The 24,970-nt window shown below is 40.3% G+C and overlaps 1 protein-coding gene and 1 pseudogene across 2 annotated transcripts; one reads left to right on the top strand and one right to left on the bottom strand.

The window, feature by feature from the left end:
• The window catches only part of LOC136537528 (probable RNA-dependent RNA polymerase SHL2), a 39,248-nt pseudogene extending 24,089 nt beyond the window's left edge, over window positions 1–15,159 (top strand).
• A 3,350-nt stretch (window positions 15,160–18,509) lies between these two features.
• Window positions 18,510–24,732, bottom strand: LOC136535904 (uncharacterized). 2 transcript variants are annotated; one of them, XM_066528340.1, is made up of 5 exons: window positions 24,378–24,732; window positions 22,702–22,725; window positions 19,523–19,695; window positions 19,236–19,425; window positions 18,510–18,961 (listed from the first exon to the last, which is right to left on the bottom strand). In XM_066528340.1, exons 1-5 carry the CDS (start codon window positions 24,454–24,456, stop codon window positions 18,735–18,737), a joined length of 693 nt encoding a protein of 230 aa, XP_066384437.1. In that variant the 5' UTR covers window positions 24,457–24,732; the 3' UTR covers window positions 18,510–18,734. The 2 variants fall into 2 exon arrangements, with proteins under 2 accessions (XP_066384437.1, XP_066384438.1); XM_066528341.1 differs by lacking the exon at window positions 22,702–22,725 and having other exon boundaries at window positions 18,519–18,961; window positions 24,378–24,727.
• Window positions 24,733–24,970: the final 238 nt, after the last annotated feature.

The following is a 24,970-nucleotide window of genomic DNA, read 5'->3' as shown; positions in this document are numbered from 1 at the left end:
ATGTTTTATTTTATTGGGCGCAGTGTTTGGAAAAGTTTCATTGAGAATCACCACATGAAACATTACAAAGCGCCACTGGATGTAATCACACACAAAGTAAGTACTATCTATATTTATATATATAATTCAATTAACACCATGCATGCTTTCAATTCACCGGATCTTTTTTCTCGTAAAAGTGGGTTCTGAGGCAAGAACAGGGGAACAACTACTGTGGATACTATGTTTGCGAGTTTATTGGGGCGTACACAAAAAGAACTCCTGAATAGATCCTCAAAGTATGTTATATAAATATATTCATATATTCACAATTTCTTTTGTTGCTCATATATATAAGTAATCAAGTGACCAACACACACATATATATTAATACTTTTCCTTTAACTTTTATTGAAGACTCTATGGTTGAAGGAAAAAGTCATACGACGTGACCAACTGAAAGCAATTCAAGAGACCATAGCAGGATTTCTTAATGACCAGGTCCTCAACCCTGCCGACGAGTTCTACAATGACATCAACGAAACATGGAAGCCAAACTAGATGGAGTGATTTTGTTATCCCAAGGATATGATAGAATATACAATGCAACCTTTATTTGTAATATATATATATATATATACACACATACATACATATTATATGTACATAAAATAATGTACAATATATGTATATGCATGTAATATATACGTTAGTTTCATATTTTAGTTTGTACAAAATGTTCGAACATTATAAACGTGTAGAATACGTATATTATTAGCAGCGTAGAATGCATATTCGAAAACCTATTCAAAAACCAAAACGAATCGTCAATTGAAAATAGAAAAAAAAAGAAAAAAAGGAAACCTTTAGTCCCGGTTGGTAATACCAACCGGGACTAAAGGGTCGCCCCACGTGGCTAGGCCGGGAGGCCCTTTAGTCTTGGTTGGTCTTACCAACTGGGACTAAAGGTGGTCTCGGACATGAAACCGGGACTAAAGGAGGGGACCTTTAGTCCCGATTTCGTACTCTCAGTTCTAAAACCGGGACTAAAGGCGGTTGAGAACCGGGAGTACAGCCCGTTTCTCCACTAGTGGAAGTACTCTTTCCTTGCATTCTCATTGAACCAGATGAAGGACTTGCCAGCTTGGATCTTTGTGGAGAACAGAACAACAATTGCTGCAACCATTAGGGAGTGGATGGGACAGTCCCCAAGTAGGAATGTCACAAAGCATGCCGCTCGAATGGGGCTGTGCTTCACATCTTCGTATGCAACGATTGTGACACGATCGAATGAGGTTAATGAGTTTCTTAAGGATGTCGAGTGTAATGGATACATTTTCTCTCATGGAATTGACAAGATCACACCGGACCTTGTAATGGAAATTGCAGCGAGGTTGCCGCTAATAGATAGGTACCCTCCATCTGTGTACCAGATTAGATATGTAGGATTCAAGGGTGTTATGGCTGCCTGGCAAGGACAAAATGATGGGATACGACTTTCCCTTAGGTCAAGCATGAGGAAATTTGAGTCTACCCACTCCGTGATAGAAGTAGTGTCCTATATAAAGTTTCAACCCACATTCTTGAACCGTCAGATTATAATATTGCCGATCTCCTTAGGTGTCCTAGAAGCTATATTTTGGGAAATGCAGGAAGAAATGCTTAATAATCACAATAGAATTTTGTTAGACAGAGAGATTGCTTACCATATTGTAACAAACAGTTGCCCTAAGCATGGAACCATCGCAAGGCTGATGCTGAGTGTTGGATTTACTCCTGCAACTGAGCCACGCCTGAAGGGAATGCATTTGGTTATAAAGTCCTCACAGTTGAAGGGTCTTTTAAAGAAAACAAAGTTTTTTTGCGCCCGAGGGAAGGTGGTTGATGGGCTGTCTGGATGAACTTGGCATCCTTGAGCAGGGGCAATACTTTATCTCTATCAATCAACAATCATTTCACGAAGCATGGCACAAGATTTTCCTCAGCAAACATGAAAGGATCTAAACAATGCCTAGAGGGGGTAGAGGGGGGTGAATAGACGTATCTAAAAATTTCTACACAAACTTAAAGTAAATTATCAGCCACTATCGGAAGTCCCAATAGTTTGGCCTAGAACTTCAGGTAGCCTGAAGTTCCAATACAAACAGCCAGGAGTTCTGGCTCCTACGTGAACTACACAACAAGAGCTAAAATGAACTTTAAGAATGAGATTTCTTATAACCCCACTTCTAAGTGGTAAGATGAAGCGTTAGGGCTACTCCTTTGATGTAGAAAAGCCTCCACTCCGTAGATCGAGCCCAAACCCTAAAAGGTGCCTTGGGGAAAAGAGAAAACAACTACGAATAAATATGATAGCATAAATCACAACAACAAGCACACAGAAGACAAGGATTTATCCCAAGGTTCGGCAAATCCACAAAGAAGCTCCTACGTCCTCGTTGTTGAGGTGACCACAAAGGTCGGAGACTCTTCCACTTCCTTGCCTCTCTCAAGGCAACCACAAAGGTCACTTGAGTTTTCCACTAAGAAATCAAGGATAATACAAACTCCTCCCAAGGCTCTTCCACAAGATGGAAGCTCTTGGGCGACGCCTAGCCGGCTAGGAGCAAAGCTCCAAGAGTAATAGACGCAAATCCAACAGGCTTGATAAAGAAATCAAGTGCTCAAGCTTGCCAAAGTAATTTTCTCACTTAATCCACTCTCTTTTCACTCAAATCCTTAGGAGAATCGAAGTTAGGAGCAAAGGGGGAGAGAGGGGAGCAATGAATGCTTGGGAGCTATTTTGGCCGTGAGTAGGTTGCAATCTGTAACACCCTCGGTGTTATGCCCTAAACAAACTACTAAATCATGTCATGAGCATCATGCTTATGTAATAATGCAAGTGATAGAAAGTGTTGATAAATTTCTTGTTGCCTAAAATGGTCAATAAAATGTTAAATGGAAATTTATTCAATAACTCATGTTATGTCAAGGAGAGTGGAAAAACTAATTTTTATTGAGCAAAAATACTATAGAATATGTGTGTGATACTTAAATAAAGTTTAAAGTACAAACTTTGTAGATGACAATGAAATACTTGTTGTGGAAAAATAACATTGCTAGCTAACATTTCTAATAGCCTAAAAATAGAACTTGAAATCAAATTCAGCTCAAGGACTTAGAAGAATTTAAGTATATATATATACAATAGGACAATGCCATGTTTGATAATTTATTTTGTGAAATCGAGTTAAGAGATGGTGTCGTGTTTTAGCTCGGGTTGGTAGCCTGATATGCTCTCTTGAGCATGGGAAAGATGGTTTAGGTCCAGAAGCAACCGTTTAGTTGTTATAAGCACTTTAAAATGCCTACACGACATGTTCTTGGGCTGGCTCATCGGGTGGACACGGTCACCAAGGTCGGGCCCTCGGTGTCACCACGCTGGTCGCACGTGCACGCGCTGCCATGCATGGCCGACCGTGGCTACAAGATCTCAATCTTTATGTGCATAATGATCATATGGTCGAAATCAATTTTTCTCTAGTGTGACCCCCTTTCCTGCTAGCTTCAATGGTGATTGTCTGTATGGATCAACTATGATTATCACTACCAAGAACGAAGGCTTGGAACTTTTAGTGTTGAGAGACAACTGATTAGTTGCCATAGTGGGAAGGTTAACCTCTAGCTAGGTAACGACTCTCTAGTAGCTACGAAGGCTATATCTCATAGAACAATGTTAAGTAAAGAACCAGCAAATTGGTCAGCAATGCTTGTACCACTTTCATTTCTAGACCCTATGGAAATGAAATCAATTCCACCTTAGACAATCTCATAGATAGTACAAGATGCATTATCAACTAAATGGATGGCCAAGGAGAACACATCCTTCGTTAAGGCTAGCACTGTAACACATGTGGATACTGACAAAGAATCGATTCAGGACTCATTCTCGGATTTGTTGTCCTCCAACCTTCGTGAGAAGTGTCTAAGTGAAGCTCTAAATTTTTTGGATATACTAGGTCTGCTATGGATGAAGCTATATATATTTCGTGATAATTAGAGAAGTAACCTACAAAAATTACAAGGTTCCCCAAACTCTTATTGGATGAAGCACAGAAGGACCTTTAGAAACAGTCCCTTATTCTTGAGCAGTCAAGGTGTTCTAAGTAATTAACTCATAGCAGTGCCAATTGAAGATAAGTTGGAAAGTGTCACACAATAGATTTTGGATTATGTTGTGAAATCCTTTGAGTTTGAGCTGACGCCGAGTGTTGGATTTACTCCTGCAATTGAGCCACGCCTGAAGGGAATGCATTTAGCTATAAAGTCCTCACAGCTGAAGGATCTTCTAAAGAAAACAAAGGTTTTTTGCTCCCAAGGGAAGGTGGTTGATGGGCTGCCGAGATGAACTTTGCATCCTTGATTAGGGGCAATACTTTATCTCTATCAATCAATAATCATTTCATGAAGCATGGCTCAAGATTTTCCTTAGCAAACATGAAAGGATCTAAACAATGCCTAGAGGGGGGTGAATAGAAGTATCTAAAAATTTCTACACAAACTCAAAGTAAATTGTCGGCCACTGTCAGAAGTCCTGATAGTTTGGGCTAGAACTTTAGCCAACCAAAAGTTCCAACCCAAACAGCCGAGAGTTTTGGCTCCTACGTGAACTACACAACAAGAGCTAAAATGAACTTTAAGAATGAGATTTTTTATAACCCCACTTCTAAGTGATAAGATAAAGTGTTTAGGTTGCTCCTTTGATGCCGAAAAGCCTCCACTCCGTAGATCAAGCCCAAACCCTAAAAGGTGCTTTGGGGAGAAGAGAAAACAACTATGAACAAATATGATAGCACAAATCACAACAACAATAAGCACACAAAAGACAAGGATTTATCCTGAGGTTTGGCAACCCCACAAAAGAGCTCCTACGTCCTCATTGTTGAGGTGACCACAAAGGTCGGAGTCTCTTCCACCTCCTTGCCTCTCTCAAGGCAACCACAAAGGTCACCTGAGCTTTCCACTAAGAAATCAAAGTTAATACAAACTCCTCCTAAGGCTCTTCCACAAGATGGAAGCTCTTGGGCGACGCCTAGCTGGCTAGAAGAAAAGCTCCAAGAGTAATAGATGCAAATCCAACCGGCTTAATGAAGAAATCAAGTGCTCAAGCTTGCCAAAGTGTTTTTCTCACTTAATCCACTCTCCTTTCACTCAAATACTTAGGAGAGTCAAAGTTAGTAGCAAATGGGAGAGGAGAGGGGAGCAATGAATGCTTGGGAGTTGTTTTGGCCGTGAGTAGATTGCAATCAATGAGTGGGTAACTGTTAGAAGAGAGGAGAGAGCTATTTATACTCATAGGCAAATCTAACCATTCAAATCTACGTCGAAAGTTCCAACACAGATCGCTAGAAGTTTTGGCGTCTATAGAAAACACTATTCAAAAGCATAGTCAACTAGGCTTTCTTAGCCAGAGTCGGTGTGACACCCCAGGTGTCAGCTTAAAGTTAAGCAGTGGATTAAATCTAACCCAAACAAGTCAGAGGATGATTATGAGCTTTAGTTTAACACTCTACAAAGTGATGACAAAGGTGGAGTCAAACTTTTTCATTTGAGATCTAACTTAAAATTCTTTTGAAAGGCAAAAGAAAACTTATTTTGGTTGACTTATAATCTTTTCAAAATGTGCATTGAATATTGTTAATCATGTTCCTTGCATTTGAGTTAACAAAACCTTTATCATGTTAATCATCAAGCTTGTGTCATGTTTATGCATTTCATGTTTCAAGTATAGCTTTCATATCTTAGTTACGTGTTGCCATGAAATGTTAGCAATAATGTTGATTAAGATACTTTGTGATTTTATGGATTGTAATTTCCTTAAACAAATAAAATTTTGTTAAAATCAACTTTGCTATACAAAGTGTGTGCTATCTTATAGAATCAAAGTTGTGTTATGTTTTCAAGTCAAACATGTTCAAAATTGCTTTTGAAAAGTGAATTCAGCACTGGTTTACTAAGCATTTTGGCTAAGTTTTGAAAAACAGTAATTAAGTTCAATCTTTGGTGATTTATTAAAATAATTTTCATAAATAAAATTTGTGCAACTTTGTTTCTATAATTTGGTATGAAGTTTGTACTCTGATACTATGCTAGTGGTTGGATTGTTTGATCAATGTTTAGCCACTAATTAATTGCTCAAAGTTGCTTGATCAAAACTGTTTTTGGCCTGTCAAGATCTGTCTAAGTCCTTGATTGGTAGTTCGCAGAATTCCATGTTTGAGTGTTGTGGTTTGCAAAATTGTGTAGCAACTGCTCTCAAAACCTTAATAGGAGTTGTAATTTAGCTTGAGCGCAGCAACTTTTGTTTATGGACCAAGACCTAATTTGGCCTCTAACCTAGGAAAATAGAGACCCTAAGATCGAACGCAAAACTGTTTTAAAGTTCCAAAATTTGGCTAAGTGTTGAAACCAAAATTTTCAATTTTAGTTTTCATAAAGCCATATTTGGGATTTTATATTTTTCTAACCAGCTCGTTTCTGACCAAACTCCTTTAAGCAAAGTTGTAGTACTCATGTAGTTCTACAACAAGGAGCAATTGGTCTAGGTTTTGGCTAACCGGATTGGGAGAAAAAGAAAGGAGAAAAAGGACAGTCAGGCATGAACAGTAACCCGAGCAGTAGCTTCTCAGGCTACTCACCGTCGTGCGCTGTCCGCCGTGTCCTTCATGACGCTTCTCATGCTTGGACGCGCGACCGTTCGCATGGTCAAGTTCATGAAGGCATTGGCAAAGCCTGAGTCGTCATCATCGCCCTTAAAGCCCCGATGCCGATGCCTTCTCTCTCTTTTTTCTCTCTCCTTCTCCACCACCGGCCGATTGGTTTCACCAGCCGATTTCACCACCGTCACGCTGCCTCCACCCAATTCCTCTCGTAACTAGCTCCACCTTGTCCTTGCACGCTGCTTGCACCCACTCACATTGCCTCTCACCATTGGGATCAATCGAGCGTCAGTTTGCAACCGCCATGGTCCACCATGGCCGCCACAACCCCCTCGCCATGGCCAGCTCGCTCCAGTGAATCTCTCACCCTCTCGTCTTTTGAGTTAGGTTCACCTTGATGCCGTGATGCTCATCGGCTCGCTCGTTTCACCATTCATCCACGGGACGTGCTAGAATGCGCCGTCACCGCCAGTTCATGCCACTGCTTTTGCCTTCACCGTCGACAGCCGCATCTATGACGTCTCTATGTGGGAGCGATTGAGTCACGGTGAGCTCCGTTGAGCTAACCCTAACCCTAATTAGGCTGGCCGAGTGCTAGAGCAATGAGTCCGCAGTTGCACCATCGTGCTTTGTACCACTGAGTCACCATAGCTATGGCAGAGCTCACTAGGAACCCTAACATGTTCAACAAATACCCTAGATCAACGCGGGAGAAAGTGGTGAGCACACTAGTGGTGGTCTCACCGCCGGAGAGCTAGCGCCAGTCAAACGCCGCCCCTACCTCTGTGTGTCTGGCTGGTGGGGTCGATTGACCCTAGGCCCACGTGTCAGCTGCTCTAGTGCACTGAGCCAGGTGCACTTAGCTTTGGTTAGGGTGTGATTTGTTTGTTTTTTTGTTTTTCATTTTTCAGAATTTGAATCAAACTTCAAAAATCCATATCTTAAGTTAGGAAAGTCCAAAAATGGTGAAACAAATTTTGTTAGCTTTGTCTTTCAGTGCTCTACATGTTAAAGTCATAAAATTTTCCATTTGACAACTTTTTATGTGCAGTATTATTTATTTAAGTGAAATGCATATGTAAGTTGTTAAATAAATAAGTGGAGCTACATCTATCCAAAAATTGTGAATCTTGTTTTGATGACTTGTGACAATGTGCTCTATGTGATAAAAATAATTGTTGCCATAAAATAGTAATTTTTGTATGCTCAAAAATGCAATGATTAATATAATTTTTGTTGGATAAATAGTGTAGCAAAAAATATAACCTCAAAAATAATAATTTTTTGTGAGTATCAATTATGTTAGTTTATGCCTCAACAAAGAGTTTCATGCTATTTTGATCAAGTTAACTTGCTTAATTAATTTAAGTATGTTTATGCCTTTTATATGCTTTATAAATGTTAAAATGACTTAATTAATTGTTGTTTAGATTTTATAAGTTCTCTAAGGTAAAAATGAGTTAAGGAGAATGTTAAACCCTTGCTGGTCCATATTAGATTAACGACTTACATAATGAACATGTGTTCTTTATAATTCAATTATAAAGAGTTACTATTCCTTATAATTGAATTATAAGAGTTGTTTTGAAATGATAACGATTTGTATGCTTTAGGTGAATTAGAATCTTTACCTTCCCTACCGGAGAAGAGATATGCACCTACTCGATAAAAAGAATTGAAAGTTGATTACCATCTTACCATTTCTATGTTGTATGTTTAATTGTTTAGTAGTAGAACATTGATCATGATTGACATGGCTAGGTTTGATGTTACCCGCATCAATCCTAGTGCTTTTGTTTGATACTAAACTTAATTAGTTCTCGGTAGATAAATGTTACGGTGTTGTCTTATTGCTATCTTAGCATGACAAATTCGTTTGATGTTTAGTTGGCACTTTATTCATCCATGTGCCTAGGTCAATTCTGTTGTGATCTTATACTTGTCCTTGTTTGCAATCGCATGATATTTTGGTTTTGCTCTTTCTCATATGCATGTATTCTTTGGTCCCATCTATGTCATTTAAGGACCGCTTCGTTGTTGGGCCTTGGTTGAGATTGAAGGTATTAAACACATAACAGGGCCCTGAGTTATAGTTGATCGTGAAGCCGATTAGCTCATTTGGGCTGAATATATTGGACCATTAGCATTGCTGAGAGGAGAGCCTGAAGGAAGGGGACTGGTCCAAGACCATGTTTGCTATGGGCTTCAGGCTTCGGACAATTCATGTGAGGATGTGGGATCATGAGTTTTGTGAAACGGTCCAGACTCACCACCGAATGGAGTGAATGGTGACCCATGCGAGCTAATGTGGGCATGTACGGGTGTGTGTTTAGGATTGCCCAGCTGGATGTAATCGATTCGAATCACCGTCTCTCCCGAATAGTGAGAAACTCATACCTTGCTCTGGCAGTCGTAGTACCTGATGAAACATGATGGTTCTATTAATCATGATAATTGAATATGGTTACTACTTTGATACTTATTAATCAAATGATTGTTACAGGATAGATGCAAACTTAGCTATAATTGGCTTCACTGAATTTAATGCTAGAATATTGACAGTAAGAACTTACACAGTAAGCTCTTTTGCAAAAGATTATGCTATCCAACTAGCTCCACCAAATAAACCATGCATATCCTTGGAGTCTTTATTTTTCTCTTGTTGGGTAAGTCTTGCTGAGTATAATTGACTACTCAGGGTTTTATCCCACCCTGTTGCAGGTGAAGTGCTATGTGTGCTAAAGGTGGTGACTAAGTGCCGGTGGGCTTGGCTATTCTGTATTTGCTTCTCATCTATGCTTTTGTTGGAGGGTGTCATCAGTGCTAGCAATATGATTCAAAATTATGATTTGGTACTCATTTCAAAGTTATGTTGTTTTAACCTATTAGATTTGAAACTGAACTTGTATTAATTACTTGTGACCCTATTGTTGACATTTCTTAGTGTTGCTACTAAGAACAGAGTTTTAAATCTAGTCCCCAGCGACAGTGCTAGAAATGCTTGTTGGTATTTACTAACTTGTCACTTGTTTTAATAGCCACCTATTATAAACCTATATCTCCTAACATTACTTTACTAGGTTGTCATCCCTAGTGATGATGCTAGAGATGCTTGTTAGTACTACATAGCATTACTACTAGAATAATACTAAGTAGTTCTTTATTAACTTATGTGACTATAAAGTATAATTATCTATGCGCTTGCAGATTCCTTTCATATATATATATATATATATATATATATATATATGAAAGGAATCTGCAAGCGCATAGATAATTATACCATTGTAGCATTTCACCCGAGAGTACTCCAGGTATCATTATTTATATTTTTACCATAGGGAAGGTCTGACATGGACATGTATTGATAACTTATACTATTGATGGAGAAATAAACCATAACCAATGTTCTATTCATAATAGGGGTAAGTCATATGATAAAATATATGATAAGTATTGATCAATGATAATGATAAATCACTCAGAGTACTCCTTTCTATGGCATTAGCATGGTTAGGTAGAATATTAGAGCAATAATTCCTAAGTCATTCTTAATTACAAGTCAAAGCATACATTGATTAGTATAATTATACCTAGTAGTCATTGCTAAGATCATCTTCATATCTACACATAAAGGATATTACTAAGATAGATTAAGAACAGAGCTTGTTCTTCCTTCGTAACCGGACCCTACGTGCACCTATATTTGGGGAGTAGACTACAAAGGACTCAACGAGAGTGTCACATCCACGATCTACCATATGACCTAGAATATAGGGTGTATCCATAGGTAAACAACGTATAAGCACCATGCTTACACAATGTTGACTACTCACCCATGGTACCTTAGAGTGAGCGCTATACGAACTTATGCATGAACATGGTGATAATCTAACTATACTAAGCATATAATCAAAGTAGACTATGAACATTATAACGAAGAACATAAATAAAATGAATACTAATATTGCCATAATAATTGTATCTAGCATATAAAAATAATAGAGGTATAAAAGAGAGGGCTACAAAGATTATACCAAACCACGCTCTTGACATGATCGGGAATCCAAGCGAAGCCTGCTTGCCTCCCTCTAGACCTAGCCTAACTAGCTACACTCTAGAATATGGTGGAGCTCTGAGGATGATTAGGGTTTCTGTCTTCTCAAAGGACTTGATGACTGGAGTTATTATTCCTGGGGGTGGCAGGGGCTGGTATATATAGCCCAGAGCATCCAACATGAGTCCTTGGATCAAACCGACTTAAAGAACAGCGTAGATGCAACCTAGGAGACGGTGGAGAACCAACATTCAAAGGAGGGGCTGACATGTGGGCCCAAGAGGTTGGGCGGCCTGTACACCTGGCAGCCTTTGCCTCTCTGCCTCGGCGCGGAGTCCCCTCAAGTCTTCTAGAGTCTTTTGGTGTTCATTTCACTGCGGATAAGTGCGATTATATCTAACATATAGGTCCACCTTGATAGTTTTCTGAATAAACCCTACAAAAAATACAGATTCACTAAAACTCGTGGAATTTGTTAGTTTAAACCCCTAAACCTTCGTTGGTGATTATATTTATGCCCTTATGCTTGTTATATTGATGGTTTATAATGGTTGTTAACTACCGTCAATAAATTCCCCCAAGCTTAACCTTTGCTAGTCCGTTAGCAAAGCTAAACTTAGTAAACAGATCAGGAGTTTAAAGATTTTTGAGAACATCGACACAACTCTTCAAAAGTACACATGCGTTCAAACAAGAATTCTCGTCTAGATTAGAATGAACCAATCTGACTTTCAAACTTACCCATATTACCTTCAACCATGGGGCTTCTCAGCCTTCACTTGGGTCTTGAGCAATTAAAATATAGAATGATTAAGTCCAGCTCTATGTCTCAAGTTCTTTGTTTAACCATTATTTCAGAGTTTTTATAGATTTTCAAAATAAAACTTAAAACATCCATTGTATGACACTCTCAAGTCTCTCAATATATGTGGTATTTGTGGATCCTTACCAAGGCAAAAGTGATGTTATGCCTTCCTCTTTCTACAACTAAAGCTTATGTGGAGCTTATAGGAGTGGAAAAAGCAAGAAAGAGCATACTTGTAATACATATATTGTAAAGTCAAACCTCGGATCCAAAGAGAGTTGAGTCATATAATCAAATCAAGATGTGCATGTGTATGGATATATATGGTGGCTAACCTATTTCTACTATGCTCCTTGAAAACATCTCTCTTGAAACTTGAAAACTACTTTGCAAGAAAACATGGGCTATCTTATTCATCTTTTCTTCTTTTTTTAGGCGGGTATCTAAGTACCCATTGTTTTAAATATCTCAGACACTTGTCCATTTTTTCTCATCTCTTTTTTTTCTTTTTCTCTCTTTTTTTAATGAATAACTTTTGCATAGCTGCATGCTTATTTTCTGCAACAAAACTTTTGAGAGATAGCAATAAGAACTTAGCGCATTTATTTGGTGGATATTCTATCAAGAATTTTTTTGGTGTTTACTCCTAGTGTAGGAGTAAAATATTTTTGGGTGGATCTAGATGGAATGGCATGTTGTTGCGCCTACCCCCAGTGTAGGAGTAGTGCATATTTGGGTGGTGTGTACGTGATCTTGATTTTAAGAGCATGGCAAACCTCTCATAAGGGTCAACAAAGCTTGACTAAACTCAATGCAAAACAAGTAGCATATATGTGGAAGTTTTCCTAATCTAAATATCATATATGGCCCCAGTAGGAATTCAAGCTTTGTCATACAGGAGCTCATCATATAGGATTTTTATGTTTTTCAAAAGTTAAATCTCCAAAACTTTAGTGTCACTTAGAACAAGATAAATAATAGCTTAGACCTTCTCATATTATATCCGTCAATTACCTAGACTTAGATCAAGCATATGCTACCCACGAGTTTTAAGTTTTAGAGTAAATTTTTATATCAAAATAGTTGTATCCAAAGCCCAGAGTGTCTAACATGAGCCCTTGGATCAAACCGACTTAAAGGGCGGCGTAGATACAACCTAAGAGGCGATGGAGAACTGATATTTGAAGGAGAGGCTGACATGTGGGCCTAGGAGGTCAGGCGGCTTGCAGGTGGCAGCCTCTGCCTCTCTGCCTCGGCACGGAGTCCTCTTGAGTCTTCTAGAATCTTCTGGTGTCTGTTTCACTGTGGATAAGCGTGATTAAATCTGATATGTAGGTCCACCTTGATGGTTTTCTGAATAAACTCTTAGACCTTCATTGATGATTATATTTATGCCCTTATGCATGTTATATTGATGGTTTATAATGGTTGTTAACTATCATCAACACCTATTGTAATATTATTTATGCTGCAAACTCTGTGTATGTGATAGGTATTTGCTTAATCAAGTACGATATTGGTTGTGAAGTTGATTTATCGAGGCCTTCGTGGTACTCGACGGACTACCGGGTTTATATAAGTGACGGTATGCGCGTGTCGACATGTTTAATGGAGATAGTCATACTTAATCTTGTATAAATTGGATGCTTCTGTCACAGCTGACATCAGAGCAAGATTAAGTGTAATACTATCTTGTACATAATTTGAAAACAAAGTCTTTGTTTTGAAAAGCCTATTTTGACAAAAAAAACTTAGCTATATGCAACTTGTTTCAAACCAGGTTTTTAAAACTATGCTAGCGACAACCTCCATTAATCCCTACTTAAGGATTACCTAGTAGTCAAATGGTGGAGGAAAAATCTTATGTATTTACATTCTAGTGTAGCTAAGCTCTTTAGTGTAATTAGTTTGAGAGCTAGCTAGTCTGTCAAGAAGTTTGGTTAGTGAGGCTCTTTAATTAGTTTTTGAGAGCTCACTAACTTAGTAATTAGTGACTTAGCCTTTGCTTGATGTAGAGATCATAGATAACTTTACTTTTGATATATATATGTACGTGGGGTTGGGCTGAAATGAAATCTTATGTAGGTACACTGATCATAAATGCATAGATTGAATGTAGCTGACGACTAGCTATATATACCGAGAGAGTACGTGCTATGCCACCAAAATAGAACGTGATTGCCCTTATTAGAATGGCAACTTTGTGAGGACGAATAGGATGAGCATGCATCATGATTGTTATCTTGTGCATTAACATGCCTTCCTCTCCTCTGTTCTAGTAATAACTTGCTACAATTAATAATCAGTGTAATGTTGCTATCTTCTTTGTGTAAAGCTAAGCAAAATGCCTTGTTCCATGCTGCTTGAATAGCTATGTTTGAAGATAGTGTGTGATTAGTTTTGTCTTGTATATTTGCTTTTAAAGAAAATAGATGACAAGTTAGTAGTTAACAAAAACTTCAATCTTTTGAAACTAAAGCTTGTAGTTGTATCTTGCTAGTAGCTTGCACATACATCCTTTTAAATGTAATTTCAAGCTCTTCCCCTCAAGTGGCCTTCACCTGAATTCTTAAATGTATGGTTGCTTTATTCTCTAGGTGGTACCATAGTATGACTTCTTGTCCTCTGTGAGTGCATTAGTTGTTGTCGAGCCTTATTGTTATGATAATCTTATGGTTGCTTCTAAATAGACCCCCCCTTGCTTAAAAGACCTATGCCTGTGTATGTGGTTACTAGCCCCTGAATGCTTTTGCTTAAAAATATGTATCTATGTATGCCTTGAGCTTTGGTTTAATTAGTTAGTCAAAGTTAAGTTTTCCCAAATGCTAACTCTTGCCTATTGTATGTCCATGTGCCTGTTTGTGAAACAAAAGATAAAAACTTTGAAGAGCGTTTTGAGTTCGTTCGCCTTTTAAACTTCAAGAATTGAGGGACACCATTTCATTTAAATCAACTCTTTAAACTTTTCATGGGACTAAAGCTGCAATATATCTCAATAAGATTTCATTAGTCTCTAATTTGGATGTCATCAATACACCAAAACCCACAACGGAGGCAAATGCACTTTCAAAACAAGAATATAGAGATAATTGTAGGTACAGTCGTGGTTGCAAAGAACCCATGCCTTCATCCAGGGGGATGTCCGTGTTCTTGAAGCAGTTGATGTGCATGAACTGCATCACCTTGTTGATTGCTTGGTTTTCCCAAAGAAAGGTGAGAGGCCCCACTACAATGAAGCTTCTGAGAGTGATCTTGATGGGACATCTACTTTGTCACATGGAGGAAGCCTATGGACTACACTCCTACTGAAGTAAAACAACTACAACAAAGAGTACTTCAGCATGTTAGTTCAATATATTCTTTGGACGTGCACAATTATTTCATAACTGTTTGTTTAGTTAGATGTCTTCCCTATCATTTGTATGTTTCTTTTATTAGTTCAGTGGTTTTCTGTAGTACTTTGTTTAATGTTGCTGAATGCTGAAAACATTTTTCTTGCAATGGCTTAGGAAATTGTAACTTGGCAATGGGTATCTTGTTTGAGACCAAATATTTTACTTGTCCATGGATATGGGATCTATGTTGCTATTCCATTCCTAATGGTTTCACAAGGATTTTGAAAAGGTAGAATAGTTAGGGCATACCTACCATACTTCCCTTACTGATCTAGATAGAATAAGGAACCAAGGAAGTTTAGTTTCTTTGCAAACATAATCAAGTGATGCTGATTAAAGATAAGATCCATTATCATGCAAGTAAAAGTTGTTAAGACTCTAGTGTCACAGGTTAAAACTAATTCATTAACCTTGTTTTGCAAACTGGAAGGACATATTCTTGTGAAAAAGTATTATTCGCGTTACCGATAAAGAGTGAAAGAGATGCAGCTCAATTAGTGAACTTAAGTTGTTGATCTATTTAGCACTATGAATGCTCGATTACAAAAGAGCATGACCACATATTCATTTAGTCCTTTGAATAGTCACTACTTCCAACTGTTTAATTTCTCTACTTAACCCCCATACAAAATTCACTGAGTTACTTATAAATTGGGTAACCTTACCACTAACAAAAGTTTGTCATTTTTCTGTTTCTCCTGAAAGTTTGTCCTTTTTTCTGTTTCTCCTAGAATAAGTTGTGTCTAGGTTTAATTTTTTTTTGAATGAAACACCATACCCCATGTAAGAGAATATTTTTTGTGAATATTTCTCATAATTTTTCACATCTCAAACATATAAAGACAATCATAACAAGATGATTTCTTGTCAGTATTGAGTAAGCTCTGACTACCAATAACAGCTGTTGTTCCTTGTTTAAAAATTGAAGTATCTTTAATTTAGACAAATATATGTATACCATGTTCATTTGACAATTTAATACTTCACAATAGCATTAATAGACAAAACTAAAATAGTTTGGTAGCTCAACTAAAGGCTAAGAGGATGTTCTAAAAAGTAGCAGTCAGCAAACCTTATGTATTGAGCTAGTCTTTAGTTTGGTCTAGTTTGGTTACTGGGCGTAAAAGTACTATCGTTGATTGTCATTATAATTTTGGTTTAGAAATCCTTGGTAGGCTAAATCCTTTTTTTTTGTAAAAAAATTTAAAGTTTACTACTTTAGACGGTTAGTTTAGGGATGTACTAGCTGACATACCAGGTATAAATAATTTCAAGCCCATTATCGAGCATCTCTTTCACTTTCATTTTTAAAGTTCACTTAGTATGCTCCCTTCATCCTGTAATACAATGCATTCCTAAAATTTCAAGACAACTTAAGAAAACACTCAAATGACATATGTACCCATGAATTAAACCCAATTAAGAAGTTTCTCCTTAAATTATGGTTTTATTTTTAATAACTTTGCTAAATCTGAGCATGGGCACCACATAGATTGTGTTACATTCGGTACAAACTATAGAAGTTATAATGTAGTATTTCAGGATGGAGGGAGTATATATGTAGGCTCATAAACGATCTTAAATGAAAAGGTTGTCAACTACAAAGTTTTTGATCCTATTAATCTCTATAATTTTCATATAAATTTGTTTTCATCTGACTACATATAAAAACATTATGATTTATTTGTTCTGCAACTATCTTGCCAATGATGCCACTACCTTCTATACTCGCTTTAAAATTTTTCTTCCCCTAGTGTCACTTTTATGTTAGCGAGTTAACAACCACTTCACAGATGTAACACCAGGAAAATAAAATCTTAAAAGCTGGTATAAAAGCCACAATAAACATTTTGATAATATATTTTGTTCGATCATCTTTTTTTATGACACTCGAAGAATTGTACTAGCAATTTCAAATCATGTTTACTTTGCCTTTTCCTCGTTCCCCATGCTGTCGGCCTGTTGGGCCAACTATTGGGTCAGATGCCAGACCACAGCTTGTGTTGTATACGCCTGGCCCAGGCCAAATTCATCTAAGGTTGCGTTCGGTTAGCAGGTTTTCATGCCATGGAATCATTCCAACCGGAATTCCTTCTTTAATTTATATAGCTAGCGTCAACGGGAAGAGTTCAGAGTCCAGAACCACCCCTAAACGAACGGGGCCTAAAGGAGATTTCGTGACCCGACTACATGTCGGATTCGGCCCGGCACCGACTAGGACTCCAAGTCCACATCTCGTTCGGTCGTGTTCCGATTCTCAATCCACTCTACAAAACTGTTGGATGGTGCACAGCCCGTGCGTTCGTCCTGCCGTCGCCTCCTGCAACTTTGAGGCCATGGCAACCGGCGTTCCGCAGGAACCCGAGCCCCAGGCACCGGCGATCTCTCACCACATTGGTACAATCCTCTATTATCTCCAAAACTATAGGATTGTCGTTGTCTCCGCGGCGCCAGGCTCCGGCAAGTCCACGGTGCTCCCCCGATACCTCGCCAATTATGGCTTCGGCCCGGTCATCTGCGCGCAGCCTCGGCTCTTCGCGGTGACCGTGGCCTCGTCAAAACCCGGACAGGAGCGGGAGTCCGACGACGTCTGGTTCACGACCACCCGGGTGCTCATCGACATGTTGTGCTGCGACAGGCCGGCCTTCGCCGCGGCGTTCCGCACGATCGTCGTCGATGAGGCACACGACCGCACGCTCTGCACCGACCTCCTCCTCGGGGTAGTCAAGGCCGCCGTGGCGACGGAGGAAATGGGGCACCTCAACGTGGTCGTCTGCACCGCCGGCGGACCGGAAGACAGCTCGCTCAGCGACTTCTTCTTCGGCGCGCCGATCGTCGCGTTCCAGCGCGCGGTGCACCCCGTCGCGGTGCACTACTCGCGGGGGCCCATGCTCGACATGGTGAGCGCGGTGGTCGAGGAGGTGACGGACGTCCACAGGTCGAAGCCGCCCGGCGACGTGCTCGTGTTCTTGCCGGATATCATCCGCATCCGGGAGGCCTACGAGAAGCTTGAGCAGCTCGACATGCCAGGGCTGGTCCTCTGCCTCATTCACGACAACCTACCGAAAGAGTTCATGGACCACGCACTGGACCCTGCGCCAGGTGGATCGAGGAAAGTCGTGCTGGCGACGGACGTGGCCGAGACGGCTGTTCTGGTCCCCGGGATCACGTACGTCGTCGACACGGGCGTGCTGTCAGAGGACCCGCTTGCGATGGTCTCCAAGGAGGCGGCAATCAGGCGGGCAGCGGTGGCCGGCACCGCCTTTGCGGGGCACTGCCACCGGCTCTACATGGAGGGCGAGTACGCTGGATTCCAAGAGCACACAGTTCCGCACGTCAAGCGAGATGGCGGCGCGCTCAACAAGCTCGTGCTGATGCTCAAGAGACACTCTGCCGATGGCATGCCGGGCTTCGAGCTTCTGGACCCACCAGTGGCGCCATCACTGGAGAATGTTGTTGCTGAGCTCGTCACCATCGGCTACCTGGATAAGCATGGCAAACTGACAGAGAGAGGGAAACGCGAAGCATACGATGAAGACTAGACGTGAATTCATTCATTTTTGCACTACATGTACGTAACAGGGCTACCGCAAAACTGTTGCAAGATTCACACCCTCTCCAAAAGCTACGAGGTCACTAGAAACAGAAATTGAACTGAATCATAGTTTTGTTGGAATCATTTCTTTATACACTACTGGATGCTATACACTACAAAATTTCTAAGTGAAAAATTGCACATTCTATACATCATCGTGGAAACTACATCTGAAAACATCCGAAGTAAGACTGTACGCACTATTTCAGAGTTCATTGCTAAGGCCCAGTTCATCTTCAAGGTCATCTCCCTCTTCAAAGAGCTTGAGGAATCGTGCCTGGTCTCGCTCCCTCTTCTTCTTCTGCCAGTACTTGTAGCCCCCGACCAAGGCAATGATGACAAGGACTGAAGCAAGAACACTAACTATTATGATAGCAGCAACAGATGTCTTCTTAGTTTCCAAATCTTCGCTAGGTTCACTGTTTCCATGTCCTGGCACGAAAGAAACATCTTGAGCAAAGGCAATGTAGAACAAAGACACAAGCCATTTCTTTGGCATTATTAAGTACTATTGATTTAACAGGGAAATTTCATCATCAAAGATGCTGCAGAGGAGTTATCCATGAATCTAGACTACTCGTAACCAAATTAAAACAAGCTGCAAAGAATTACCTTAGACTATCAAAAAGCAACGGTAAATCCAGCTAGCTCATAGGAAAAATGTCTAAACAAACAGAAAGGAATAGGTATTGGATATCAGCAGTACCAGTTGAGGCAGTGCAGTTTGGACATAGGAATGTTGCATTGAACTGGCCTTCCTTAAACCGGGTGTATTTTCCATCCTTGAAATCACTCGAACACATCTCCCATTCATCAAAGACATCATCAGGTTTAAATGTGTCCTCCTCATACAAACCACATCGCTTGCATTTCTTTTCTGGAAGCTCTGTCAAGGGCTGCCAAAATTGCACAATTCAATGTATGATGCTAACAAAACAAAGTAGTGACAAACTGATGAACAATTTTAAGTACTACACCAACAGTTTGACTTGCCTGCCATGATTCTTCACCCTTAAAGGTATATAGCGTGTGCGCCTCCTTCACATCTGGCAAATCTGTTTTGTTCTCTCCATTGCACCGGAAAACCACTGTTGGCTGGCCAAACCATTCATGAGTAGTAAATATCTCAACAGTATCGAGTGTGACTTGCCTCGATGAAAATGTTCCTATACAATGAAGCTCATCAGTGATGCACAAATAATTAGTGAAGGAAATAAACAAAGGAAATGGTCCAATTTTAGTCCCCGCAACTCTTTGATCGGTTTAAAAATGGTCCATCATCTATAGCACGTTTATCTTTGGTCCCTGCCTCTCAAAACCAGACGACAAAAGACCTTTCCCTTGATATTAGCTGTCTTTGCACAAATGGCAATGGACTAGGATCTGATGTGGGTGTGGCTTCTAGCAGCTGACCTCAGCCTTCCTATTATTCTCTCCTCTCTCACCATCAGCTTCGCATTCCCCATTCCTTTGCTGCCTGCTGCACTCAGTCCCCACCAGCGCAACTATTCACGCTGCCTGCACTTTCCAATCCGGCTAACTACCCACGAAATCGCACTGCCACACCTCCAATGCTAATCCGCACCCCAGTGGCACTGCCGTACCAAAATCACACTACCAGTCTATCCCTGTCGCGTCGCAATGTGCCACATTTGCAATATGTGCCTTCCAAATCCATCAGCCGTCGCCAGCAAGTCACACATGGCAAGCTCTGGGAACACAAGGTAGGCGCGGGCGACAGCAAGCTACATCGCTGTCCTGTGTTTGCATTGAGAAAACAGCAGCTGCAGCTGGTGTGCTCTCAAGTAAACAAATAAACTATCGAAGCACAAGCTTAAACTAATCAAGCAAACAGATCTGATGGGAAACAGAATTTCAGACCTTCTGGCATACAGATTGATTTGTGGATTTCCACCATGAGGGGAAAATAAGTGGGCGATACAGAGAGAGATCAGAAAAGGGGCAAGTCAGAGAGGACTGCACATCAACAACAACAACAACAATAAAGCCTTTAAGTCCAAAACAAGTTGGGATAGGCTAGAGTTGAAACCCAGCAGAAGCAATCAAGGTTCAGGCACGTGAATAGCTATCTTTCAAGCACTCCTATCTAAGACTAAGTCTTTGGGTATATCACATCCTTTCAAGTCTCCTTTTATTGCCTCTACCCAAGTCAACTTCGGTCTTTCTCTGCCTCTCTTCACATTACTATCCTGACTTAGGATTCCACTACGCACCGGTGCCTCTAGAGGTCTCCGTTAGACATGTCCAAACCATCTCATCCGGTGTTGGACAAGCTTTTCTTCAATTGGTGCTACCCCTAATCTATCACGTATATCATCGTTCCGAACTCGATCCCTTCTTGTATGGCCGCAAATCCAACGCAACATACGCATTTCCGCGACACTTATTTGTTGAACATGTCGTCTTTTCGTAGGCCAACATTCTGCACCATACAACATAGCAGGTCTAATCGCCGTCCTATAAAACTCGTCTTTTAGCTTCTGTGGTACCCTTTTGTCACATAGGACACCAGATGCTTACCGCCACTTCATCCACCCTGCTTTGATTCTATGGCTAACATCTTCATCAATATCCCCGTCTCTCTGTAGCATTGATCCTAAATATCGAAAGGTATCCTTCCTAGGCACTACTTGACCTTCCAAACTAATATCTTCCTCCTCCCGAATAGTAGTGCCAAAGTCACATCTCATATACTCAGTTTTAGTTCTACTGAGTCTAAAACCTTTGGACTCCAAAGTCTCCCGCCATAACTCCAGTTTCTGATTCACTCCTGTTCGGCTTTCATTAACTAGCACTACATCGTCCGCGAAAAGCATACACCAAGGGATGTCCCCTTGTATGTCCCTTGTGACCTCATCCATCACTAAGGCAAACAAATAAGGGCTTAAAGCTGACCCTTGATGTAGTCCTATCCTAATCGAAAAGTCATCCGTGTCTCCATCACTTGTTCGAACTCTAGTCACAACATTGTTGTACATGTCCTTAATGAGCCCGACATACTTCGTTGGGACTTTATGTTTGTCCAAAGCCCACCACATAACATTCGTTGGTATTTTATCATAAGCCTTCTCCAAGCCAATAAAAATCATGTGTAGATCCTTCTTCTTCTCTTTATACCGCTCCATAACTTGTCTTATTAAGAAAATGGCTTCCATGGTTGACCTTCCGGGCATGAAACCAAATTGATTCATAGAGACCCGCGTTATTGCTCTCAAGCGATGCTCGATAACTCTCTCCCATAGCTTCATAGTATGACTCATCAACTTAATTCCCCGGTAATTAGTACAACTTTGAATATCTCCTTTATTCTTGTAGATCGGTACCAATATACTTCTCCTCCACTCATCAGGCATCTTGTTCGATCGAAAAATATGGTTGAACAGCTTGGTTAGCCATACTATAGCTATGTTCACGAGGCATCTCCATACCTCGATTGGGATACCATCCGTTCCTATCGCCTTACCTCCTTTCATTCTTTTCAACGTCTCTTTGACCTCAGATTCTTGGATTCTCCGCACAAAGCGCATATTGGTATCATCAAAAGAGTCATCCAACTGAAAGGTTGTGTCCGTATTCTCACCATTGAACAATTTGTCAAAATACTCTTGCCATCGATGTCTGATCTCATCCTCCTTCACCAAGAGATGCTCCCTTTCATCCTTAATGCATTTAACTTGGTTGAAGTCCCTTGTCTTTCTCTCACGAACCCTAGCCATCATATAAATGTCCTTCTCTCCTTCCTTCGTACTCAAACGTTGGTAAAGATCCTCGTACGCTCTACCCTTTGCCACACTTACAGCTCGCTTTGCAGTCTTCTTTGCCACCTTGTACTTCTCTATGTTGTCCACACTCTTGTCATGGTACAAGCGTCTATAGCACTCTTTCTTCTCCTTAATAGCCCTTTGGACTTCCTCGTTCCACCACCAAGTATCTTTAGCCTCGCCTCCACTTCCTTTGGTTACTCCACACACCTCTGAGGCCACCTTCCGAATATTGGTTGCCATCTTCTCCCACATGTTGTTTATGTCCTCTTCTTCCTTCCAAGAGCCCTTTTTGATAACCATTTTCCTGAATACCTCTGACGTCTCCCCTTTCAGTTTTCACCACTTTGTTCTTTCAATCTTAGCTTGTTTATCCCTACGGGCACGCACCTGAAAACGAAAGTCTGCAGAGGACTGCACATCACATATGCAAAAATCAGCTGGAGTTAGTGGGCCCAGGGAGGACTGCTGTTGAACGGTGTGGTAAGATAACTGGTATTAGAAATGAGGGATCATTTTTAAACCATCGCATAACAAATATGTTAAGTTTACAACCCTGTACAACAGTATAAGTATCACCAATGAGAACACAAAAACGGTCAAAATAAAAATATGGTGTCATTGCTTTCACGCAGCCAGTGAAAGACCAGGCCGGTTTAAACAAAATCTTGCCAACTTCTCATTATCAACCAAAATTGTATTTTCTGATCGCGTTTCTACTTTCCCCTTTTTCAAGTAGTGCAATAATAGACAAATTCATGCACCGCAGTAATCTAATTACTGATCTAGGATGCAATGTGACAGGTCTCAATTGTTATACTTTATGCCTTATGTTTTAACTAATCACTTGCTTACTAAGGCATTGATAACGAGCACCGTGGCCTCATCATGGTATATCTATTGCACTGTAGCTAGTGAAATGTGATCTCTCACATCTATTGATCTATTCCATTATAGCAATTATAGCTCAGAAGAATTCAAAATATCAACTAGAATAAAACACTGACATCTTTGATGAAAATACACCAATAGAAGATAAAATAAGTTACAACCAGTTGGCTTAGTTTCTGTTACACAAATTTGCTAAAACAATCAACTTCAATCAAGCAAAACTAATGGTAAGCAATATGAAACTAGACCATCTAGTAGCTAAAAAACTACTTAAAATGCAGACAGATGAGAATCATTTAGCTTAGTTTGGTGTCTGTAGGGCACTAAAGGTATTAAAATTGTGTTACTTCAATGCAAAAATACCAATCTTTGTTTCCTGATGAAGTGAAGATAGAGAAGTCATTAAAATTTTTGAAATACATAACATGGAAGAGATAAATCTTTGTTGACACTTGACATTGTCAACAACATGGGACCTGAGTTCTAAAAATTTAAAACAATCAATCTCCAGAAATACAGGACGTGTAAGCAAGATTGTTCTTGGGTTACATAACGAACACAAATTGTGCACATAACAACACAGTATATTTCCTAACTTCTGAACCCCAAGCGAACTATGTCCTTCAGGGTGAAGCTGAACCCAAAAATGGGCCACAATATGGATTGTTCTAGATTGATAGATCCAACACCAACCAAAAGAATCCCCCAAACTGTTCCATAAGAAGTAAAATCGGTGGCCTTTCCCATTGTCTATTCCATCTTTGAAATGTTTCATAATGAGCACTAAGCTTTTGCTCGCATTTGCCCCCTTCAATCTTCACACTGATGATCCTATCGTAATAAATCATCGAGGCACCTAGCAGGCCAAAATTCACTTATTGCTACATGTAGTTTCTATTTTACGAGTCTATAAAATCATTAAATCTCCTTCAGTCCTTCCCCTATGATAATTGCACCTCAGACCTTACCCAGCGGCTAATTCTTTCGCTGGTCAGTGGCCACAAATACATACATTAGGAAAAAGATAATAATATGTCTGGAAAATGACTAGTTCCCATCTAATCACTCTCAATCGAAAAAAACACGGTGAAATAATTTGGTCAACCCTCCATGACGGTAAAACATTCAAACTAAATTCCTTCACCCGAAACAAACAGATACGAGCCAGATCTCACCAGGAATCGTGTAGAGGGCGACGAGAAGGACGAAAAGGAGGGGGCGGCGGCGAGTCGAGATCGCCAGCGGCCACCTCATGCTAAGGCCGCGGCGCACGCAGCGGGTTGGCCGTGGGGTGCGGATTCGTAGCTCAGGATCACCTATCCTGGTGCCGCGTCGTAGCGGGCTAGTCGACGGTCGGGCGCCGGCACGCGCCTCCTCTTCCTCGTCGCCCTCCCAATTCCCAAACAAGAGACGGAGAGATGGAACTGATTCTTCTCTCTTCGCCTACGCGAGTTCGTGACTTCGTGGGGAAAACGATGCGCTACGAATACGCCGTCATTCTAGAACTACGCTGTGGGGTATGGCCCCCGGTTAAGACGTGGGCGGTACCACTAAAGGTGCAACTCATAAGATGCGACGTATGGCACTGATCCATGTGCATCGCAAAAGTATAAAAAATATTATAATACTTAAATAAGATATTTTGTTGATAACCTTATCTCACCAGAAGTTTTATAGATGATATATCGAATCTGATACACAATTAATATAAAATAACAGAGCACAGATATATGGTATTACCTTAAGCTGATGGCTAACCTGTATAAAT

This window comes from Miscanthus floridulus, chromosome 2, assembly GCF_019320115.1.
Source record: "Miscanthus floridulus cultivar M001 chromosome 2, ASM1932011v1, whole genome shotgun sequence".
Classification (NCBI taxonomy): Eukaryota; Viridiplantae; Streptophyta; class Magnoliopsida; order Poales; family Poaceae; genus Miscanthus; species Miscanthus floridulus.
Note: the sequence above shows the minus strand (reverse complement) of the source record. Positions and strands in the feature narration are given on the sequence as shown.

What these genes read in the sequence shown, in the direction of transcription:
- LOC136535904 (XM_066528340.1), bottom strand. Translation starts at nt 24,456, where the DNA reads ATGAGGTGGCCGCTGGCGATCTCGACTCGCCGCCGCCCCCTCCTTTTC. An exon ending in CGCCCTCTACACGATTCCTG is followed by an intron (nt 22,726 to 24,377) that starts GTGAGATCTGGC and finishes TGTGATGTGCAG; the next exon opens with TCCTCTGCAGACTTTCGTTT. An exon ending in CTGCAGACTTTCGTTTTCAG is followed by an intron (nt 19,696 to 22,701) that starts GTGCGTGCCCGT and finishes TTCATTGTATAG; the next exon opens with GAACATTTTCATCGAGGCAA.